We start from the raw sequence: 8,887 nt of genomic DNA, 5'->3' as shown, positions 1-8,887 counted from the left end.
GACACGAGACAGGAGAAGAGGGGACCACATGTTTTGATGTAGAAGAGACATGAGAAGAGGGGACACATGTTGGATGTGGAAGAGACATGATAGAAGAGGGGACACATGTTGATGTGGAAGAGACATGAAGAAGAGGGGACACATGTTGATGTAGAGGAGACATGAAGAAGAGGGGACACATGTTGATGTAGAAGAGACATGGAGAAGAGGGGACACATGTTGATGTGGAAGAGACATGAAGAAGAGGGGACACATGTTGATGTAGAAGAGACATGAAGAAGAGGGGGACACATGTTGATGTGGAAGAGACATGAAGAAGAGGGGACACATGTTGATGGAGAAGAGACATGGAGAAGAGGGGACACATGTTGATGTAGAAGAGACATGAAGAAGAGGGGACACATGTTGATGTAGAAGAGACATGGAGAAGAGGGGACACATGTTGATGTGGAAGAGACATGAAGAAGAGGGGACACATGTTGATGTGGAAGAGACATGAAGAAGAGGGGACACATGTTGATGTAGAAGAGACATGAAGAAGAGGGGACACATGTTGATGTGGAAGAGACATGAAGAAGAGGGGACACATGTTGATGTAGAAGAGACATGGAGAAGAGGGGACACATGTTGATGTGGAAGAGACATTAAGAAGAGGGGACACATGTTGATGTAGAAGAGACATGAAGAAGAGGGGACACATGTTGATGTAGAAGAGACATGAAGAAGAGGGGACACATGTTGATGTAGAAGAGACATGAAGAAGAGGGGACACATGTTGATGTGGAAGAGACATGAAGAAGAGGGGACACATGTTGATGTAGAAGAGACATGGAGAAGAGGGGACACATGTTGATGTGGAAGAGACATGAAGAAGAGGGGACACATGTTGATGTAGAAGAGACATGAAGAAGAGGGGACACATGTTGATGTAGAAGAGACATGAAGAAGAGGGGACACATGTTGATGTAGAAGAGACATGAAGAAGAGGGGACACATGTTGATGTGGAAGAGACATGAAGAAGAGGGGACACATGTTGATGTAGAAGAGACATGAAGAAGAGGGGACACATGTTGATGTGGAAGAGATATGAAGAAGAGGGGACACATGTTGATGTAGAAGAGACATGAAGAAGAGGGGACACATGTTGATGTAGAAGAGACATGAAGAAGAGGGGACACATGTTGATGTAGAAGAGACATGGAGAAGAGGGGACACATGTTGATGTAGAAGAGACATGAAGAAGAGGGGACACATGTTGATGTAGAAGAGACATGAAGAAGAGGGGACACATGTTGATGTAGAAGAGACATGAAGAAGAGGGGACACATGTTGATGTAGAAGAGACATGAGGAAGAGGGGACACATGTTGATGTAGAAGAGACAAGAGGAAGAGGGGACACATGTTGATGTAGAAGAGACATGGAGAAGAGGGGGACACATGTTGATGTAGAAGAGACATGAAGAAGAGGGGACACATGTTGATGTAGAAGAGACATGGAGAAGAGGGGACACATGTTGATGTAGAAGAGACATGAAGAAGAGGGGACACATGTTGATGTAGGAGAGACATGAAGAAGAGGGGACACATGTTGATGTAGAAGAGACATGGAGAAGAGGGGACACATGTTGATGTAGAAGAGACATGGAGAAGAGGGGACACATGTTGATGTGGAAGAGACATGAAGAAGAGGGGACACATGTTGATGTAGAAGAGACATGAGGAAGAGGGGACACATGTTGATGTAGAAGAGACATGAGGAAGAGGGGACACATGTTGATGTAGAAGAGACATGAGGAAGAGGGGACACATGTTGATGTAGAAGAGACATGAGGAAGAGGGGACACATGTTGATGTAGAAGAGACACGAGGAAGAGGGGACACATGTTGATGTAGAAGAGACACGAGGAAGAGGGGACACATGTTGATGTAGAAGAGACACGAGGAAGAGGGGACACATGTTTATGTAGAAGAGACACGAGGAAGAGGGGACACATGTTGATGTAGAAGAGACACGAGGAAGAGGGGACACATGTTGATGTAGAAGAGACACGAGGAAGAAGGGACACATGTTGATGTAGAAGAGACATGAAGAAGAGGGGACACATGTTGATGTAGAAGAGACATGAAGAAGAGGGGACACATGTTGATGTAGAAGAGACATGAGGAAGAGGGGACACATGTTGATGTAGAAGAGACATGAGGAAGAGGGGACACATGTTGATGTAGAAGAGACATGGAGAAGAGGGGACACATGTTGATGTGGAAGAGACATGGAGAAGAGGGGACACATGTTGATGTGGAAGAGACATGAAGAAGAGGGGACACATGTTGATGTAGAAGAGACATGAGGAAGAGGGGACACATGTTGATGTAGAAGAGACATGAAGAAGAGGGGACACATGTTGATGTAGAAGAGACATGGAGAAGAGGGGACACATGTTGATGAAGAAGAGACATGGAGAAGAGGGGACACATGTTGATGTAGAAGAGACATGGAGAAGAGGGGACACATGTTGATGTAGAAGAGACATGAAGAAGAGGGGACACATGTTGATGTGGAAGAGACATGAAGAAGAGGGGACACAGAGACATGAAGAAGAGGGGACACATGTTGATGTGGAAGAGACATGAAGAAGAGGGGACACATGGCAATTAAAAGTGTTTTAATGTCGGTTCAAATTAATTATTGGAACCAACATTTCAGGTTATTTTTGAATGACTTTTCTGTCTTATTCCCAAAAGATCTACCTTTTCATTTGGTTTCTAAATGTCCAGGGTCCTCTGAAATGTAATTAACCTGAAAGGATGTTCAAGTTGTATTTACTTATTTAGATTGAGGTTGTAGGAAACACACTCATCTAAAACCAGTGCGTTTGAGTAGCGTACATAAAGAGCGTCCTCACCTTCCATTGTTACCCAGCTCTCCGGAGACTCTCCTGTGTGCTGGACTCTGCACTTGTAGGCGCCTTGATTAGACTTGGTAAAATTGTAGAGGGTCATGTGACCATCATCCTCAGCACCGATGGAGACGCCATCTTTGTAGAAATCAGCGGAGGGGGCGTCGGCCATCTTTGTTCTGCAGGTCAGAGTGACGTTATCTCCCTCCGTCACGGGGACGGCCGGACTCTGAAGACTCACTGGTCCACCTGGACACGAGACAAAGACGATGACGACAAAGGAACGAAAGAAAAGGCAACGGACAAACTTCTCTTGATGCCTTCCTGGAGTTTGAGGTGTGCTCTGGAGGTTTGAACTAGTTTCAATAGTTTTCAAACAAAGTTGTGAAACGGCATCCGGACCTTCTTTACGCCAACTCTTTAAAGGCCATGTCCCCTACCCAGAGGTCCTGACCACAGCTACTGCAAGTATGTGTTTATAGTTACAGTTGCCCAACAATGCTGTACGACTTCAATAGCTTTCAGATAAAGTTGTGTGGTGGAAATGAATGGAGACTAACTAACTGATAATAATGAAATGGTGAGGAAACCGTTCCGTTATGAACGAAGATTATTGGAACAAGACGGTCTTTTGGAGTTTATTCTTAAAGAAGGTAAATCGTTACAGAGTCAAGCAGTCTGCATCAGGAGGTCTGCAGAGGGGCTGATGTTCGCACAGAGAGTAGAAGAGGGGGGGCCGAGACAGAAAGGATAAACAGACTATAGGAGTCTTTAAAACACACCTGCTAGCAAGTGGAGAAACATCAAGTCCAGACTCCACAAAGATAAGACCACTAGCCGCACAACAACACATAGCTTTGTGACTCGTCTGGGTTATTGCTGCTGCCTGTTGCTAAAAGGAAGAGCAGATGGTGCACGTGACGCTCCTTCAGTCTGACGCCATGTTCCATGTGAAACAGCATCCGGACCGCCTTCACGCAAAGAGCTTTACATGTTGGAGTGTTTGATTGGCTGGGACGATGTGTTACCATAACAATAGAGTTCTAGGTGTTTGCCACTCGCCTCGTCCAATGAAAGGGATTTTGAGAAAACTACTTTTTGAGACAACTAACTTTGTTAATGAATTAAGCTAAGGCAGAACTAAATCATGTATTGAGCCTTTCTAATTGATTGGGCTGAATTCTTCTTCTTTGTGTTAACATTTAAGATCTCTCCTAGCCTTAGAGTTCTAGCTGGTTTCTAGCCTCGTCCAATCAGGACGATTTCAACAGAACTTCTTGCCTCGTAGCTGTTTCCTTCTTTAACTCCAGTAAAACATCTGAGTACCTCTTTCACCAGCATTACTATTCCCCGTGAAGGACTCTCGTAGTGTTTCCTCTCGTGGTCTGTACTTATACCAACCACTTCCTTTAAATGTAATCTGTTCCCTTAAAACCATCTTGTGAATTCCCTCGGTGTATTCCAGCCGGTCTGAAACGTGTTCAAGTTGACTCCAGATGTTGTTGGGATTATTAAGACTATTTAACAACCAGTATTTGGAGATACCAATCAGAAAAGTCTCATTGAGGTCCAACTATGTGCTTTTAAAGGTCACGTATAAAAAGTTGTACTGAAACAAGAGCGAGAACAGAAAGTCTTTTTAGATTTGTGTCATGAATTGAGAATCCTACTGTTGGAGCCATTTTCCTTTCATCATTACGGTTTCAATGTGTGTCTCATTAATATAAGGCTTTAGAGTAAACTCACACTAGGCTTTAACAGAGTTAACTTAAGTCTCATTATTTGCCGTCAGGTACGACGTGCATGTCTTTATTTCTGCAGGACAATGGTTCACAGCTGAGTTCGTGATTAGACGGGAAGCGGTATGGTCTTCAGACCGTGTTCTTTTGTTCTATTTTGATACGGAGAAATTGTAGTTATTTTGAAGCGAGGAAGTGTGTCTTCATGTTTGTACGCCACCTGACCCCCGACCCCGACAGAGGAAAGTGGATAATAAATGTAGAAACGGATTAAAACGCCACGACACCTACCGACTATGGAGATGTTGACGCCGTTGCTGCTGTCCCCGTATTTCGACTGGCACCAGAACACCCCGCCTTCGGACAGCTTCACCGTGGTTATGTTACAAGTAGACACATTGAGTTTGCCCCAGCCCGATCCACACTTCACGCTGAGGAGACAACATCACTTTATTATTAAGACAAGTGGAAATGAATCTGCATTATTCATGTTTTATAGCAAAGATAAGCGTTGTTGCTCCATGTGTCCACTTGGTGTTTTATAAATGGATTTTAGTGAAACACAAAATAAAACACAAGACAATTAGAAATAAGAAATAAACCGTTTTTGTTGTTTCATGAATTTTGGATTTCATATTTAACTAAAGAATATCTAAATGAATATTAATACACCACTGTATATATATTATATTATAAAAATGTGTACATATGTATTTACCGTAAGCCCTTGTGATGATATACATTTAATTAGTATAGGTATTATTATTTTATTTATATATTCATTTTACTTTAATTTAATTAACTTGTCATTATTATTATTATTATTTGTATTAATGTATTCAAATATATTTTTAAGTGGGGCAACTGTCACAAAACATTTGTGCATTTCACTAAATGCTTGATGTGACCTTCTGTAAATCCGTTAAATGTCGTATTGACAGAAGATTTGTTTATTGCCTAACTTTCCAAACATTCCCTGCATACTACAACACTTAGGACAAAAGTGGGAAACATTGCAAATAAACCAAATATAAACAATTAGGATTATAAATAAAGTGTGAAAAATGGACAATATGCTGGTTTTTAATGATGAGGTAAAACCGAGATAAGATTCATATTTTGTATCAGTACACGTACAGGGTGGTATCGTTTCTCCACGGCGTCCATTCCCAGGAGCTCGAACTATTGCAGCTCACCAAAATGTTCTCATACTCGAAAAACTGAGAACTGTTGGGGATGACCATCACCGACGCTGAGAGAAAGAAAGAGAGGAACAAACCTTTCATTTATTTCCAAAAAATACTCCATACTTGTCCGGTTGCGTTAAACCAGGCTATGTACTGTGTGTGTGGTCAGATATTATGCATGTCTAAACAGCTGTTAAATGTCCGTAACTTTTGAAAAGTTTAATTCAAATCGATGAAGGACTTGACAGAAAATGGCCGATCGAGCGGTAAGAATTTAAAAGTCCTACAATGCTTTTCAAATATTGCAATCTAATATCAGATTTAAAAACAAATATGGCTATGTGATCATTGTACTTAGTTTCTTTAATTATAATATACACATTTTACGGTATTAATTGTAGTACAATGTGCACGTTTTTACATTACTTCACATTTAGCTGAGGCTTTTATCCAAAGCAAATTACAATAAGTACATTCGACCAAGAAGATAGAAACTTGAAGAAAACAGAATCATAAAGTACATCAGGTTTCATAGAGCCAAACATTGAAGTGCTACTCAGCTGGCTTTAGGTAAGCCAGCCCTTTGTTAGTATATAAGTGCTTTGTTAGTATATAAGTGCTTTGTTAGTATATAAGTGCTTTTTATTTTGTATTCAAATTGCCGAAAGACGTGTAAGCTTTCTGCTGTGCTGATTTCAACGGGGAGCTCATTCCACCATTTTGGAGCCACCTTAAGTTCTTCTGTTTTTTTTGTTTTTTTAAATCAATATTACCCACAGGAAATATTAAGTAGTCTCTTTCTGATCGTAGACATTTGAACGGCTTTTTAATCATGTTTTTATTTGCTCGGGTGGCCTCTTTTTGCAACAAGCGCACAAACCGTTAAAAGACAAGAAGCGGCGAGCAACACACATCAAAGCTCATCAAGTCTTTTTAGATTTTAAATAATGTTTTATACAAATAGATGAGGTTTGAAAAAACTTACCACGACCGTTGACAAGCGTCTGGAAGAAACTCAACGTCACTGAAACATAAACTCACAGTTCAACGATTCAGATCTTGACTTTCTTTGAATTCTTTAACCGAAACAAGTCTAAAAGGTCCCTAATGAATGGTGTCCAATGAGTTCCTGGTGATTATAATTAGATTTGAAGGACACGTTCTACTTTACTTACAGAGTACATGCAGTGTTGTTCTCATGGTTTCTGTAGCTTCGCTGGACTTCTGGTCGGAAATGTGCTGGGGTTCAAAATCATCGAGAATATAAACCACACGATGGTGGCGGGGGAGGGGGGAGGAAATGATACCTGCTGATGTGTCCATGTGGAGACACACATCCTCTTGTCACAAGTCTCACTAAAAGACCAACAGACACATGAATAGCAGCAGTAAAATAGTTTAAAGCAAGGGGTCATTGTTTCTAGCCATGATTTCTGGCTTAACTTCGGATATCTGGAGGCGCTCTAGATAAATAATCTCTCCAATAGTCTTCTGGGTAAACCATTGGGACTTTAACCAGGAAAACCCCGACCAGGACGATCCTGGTTCCCATTGTGAAGTTCCCTACCCACGGATCATGAACCCAGTTGAGTTACTACATTCATGTTTTTAATGGTTACATTTGGGATCTGCTATCCACCAATGCTGTATCGGGCCTACATTTAAGGGAACACAGGTCATAGCCTGATGCTAGAAACATTGCCTACTGGTCTTGTTTAAGGACATTGGGAGCGTTGGAATAAACCTTACTAAACTAGCTAAAGAGACATTGAAGTCGGTTTAATTTATTCTCCAGGCTTCAAAGTTGTCGTTGCTGCAGGACAAGTCACTAGCTCGGAGGACGCCATGATTGCAAGCATTAAAGATCTGTAAGAGGATTAGTAAACCACAATGTTTTGTGCGTGTGTTGCATTTCTCATAACTCGATATGCAGCAACAGATTTGACAACAAAGCAGTCCACCTTTCTCCAGCAGAGTGCCGTGGCTTTAGACCTTAACGTTGAAGCGAACAGAACCACATCATCTGCACACTTCTGACCTCCACAAACAGAAACTCTACTCCTACTAAAGGTCAAGATTGATGCCCCTGCAGCAGGGTTAGCTTAGCGTAGCATACAGACTGTAAACAGAGGGAACAGCTCAGACCAAACTCCAGGTCCAGCTCCCCGTAAACCAATAAACACCCGCTCTCTTACCCACCTGTTCAAATCTGCCTGCTCACTGTAGTGCTCCCCATTATATGCTTCATTCGTGTCCACTTGATTGTCTCCTCAAATCGTACGGTGTCCTTGGGTGTCATGAAAGGTGCCTACAATAAAATGTAATATTATTATTACTGGTCAAATGCCAAAAGGTTTGAGTAAATACACATTGAGTATTTTTGAGTTGTATAGTATTTAGTGTTGTGTTTCTTTCAGGCTACAGACCTTCGGACACACGAACACTAACTACCTCTCCAGGTTTCATTGTTGCTTGGACAATTCAACGCATTTTCATTTTAGACATTGCAGTTATTTGATATGATCTGGCCCCTCAGTACCAGATCCCCCCCCCCCCCCATTAGCTTGTGTATCCTGTTCAAACTGGTTTCTGCCCCACACTAGGTGGTTTCTTGCAGATGTCTGCAGTGTGGTCTGAGGTGTGAGTTTGCAGCAGCAGATGGAAACAGGAAACTCTCGGTGTTTGTACAGGATACGCTAAAGATTGATTTTATATTGTTGTATGCTATTGAGTGAAGTTCTATCACGAGTTTACCCAGACAGCATCTGTTTTCACGTAGTTTGTCTTCATTGAAGAGGTCCATTTTGTAAATATTAATAATAGACTTAAAATGTGCTTGTTGAAAACATTGTTGTATTTCTTTGTAAAAATGGGCGTAAGATTGTACGTATGGTATGGTCAAGAGGAGCTGAGGCCGGAATACTTCCTTCACTTATGTCGGCTTGTAAAACATTTACAAGATTTGGTTGTGGGATTAATGGATTAATGGATTTGGATGTCAACCAGGGAATTACCCTTTTGTAAAAAAAACTATGTTTTCCCCGAGTTGTTATCCCAAATGT

At 41.6% G+C, this 8,887-nt stretch overlaps 1 protein-coding gene across 3 annotated transcripts in view; it reads right to left on the bottom strand.

The window, feature by feature from the left end:
* Positions 1 to 7,058, bottom strand: part of LOC117463656 (neural cell adhesion molecule 2-like) — a 74,489-nt gene extending 67,431 nt beyond the window's left edge. For 2 of the 3 annotated variants that reach the window (XM_034106014.1, XM_034106016.2), the window contains exons 1-5: positions 7,001 to 7,058; positions 6,811 to 6,849; positions 5,776 to 5,890; positions 4,930 to 5,069; positions 2,906 to 3,148 (exon numbers count right to left, since the gene is read on the bottom strand). In XM_034106014.1, coding sequence (XP_033961905.1) covers positions 2,906 to 3,148; positions 4,930 to 5,069; positions 5,776 to 5,890; positions 6,811 to 6,849; positions 7,001 to 7,025 — 562 coding nt within the window. In that variant the 5' untranslated portion in view covers positions 7,026 to 7,058. The remainder of the gene's footprint in view (positions 1 to 2,905; positions 3,149 to 4,929; positions 5,070 to 5,775; positions 5,891 to 6,810; positions 6,850 to 7,000) is intronic. The other variant, XM_034106015.1, reaches the window with a different exon arrangement.
* Between the last annotated feature and the right edge of the window lie 1,829 nt (positions 7,059 to 8,887).

The sequence above is a fragment of the Pseudochaenichthys georgianus genome, chromosome 18 (assembly GCF_902827115.2).
Source record: "Pseudochaenichthys georgianus chromosome 18, fPseGeo1.2, whole genome shotgun sequence".
Classification (NCBI taxonomy): domain Eukaryota; kingdom Metazoa; phylum Chordata; class Actinopteri; order Perciformes; family Channichthyidae; genus Pseudochaenichthys; species Pseudochaenichthys georgianus.
Note: the sequence above shows the minus strand (reverse complement) of the source record. Positions and strands in the feature narration are given on the sequence as shown.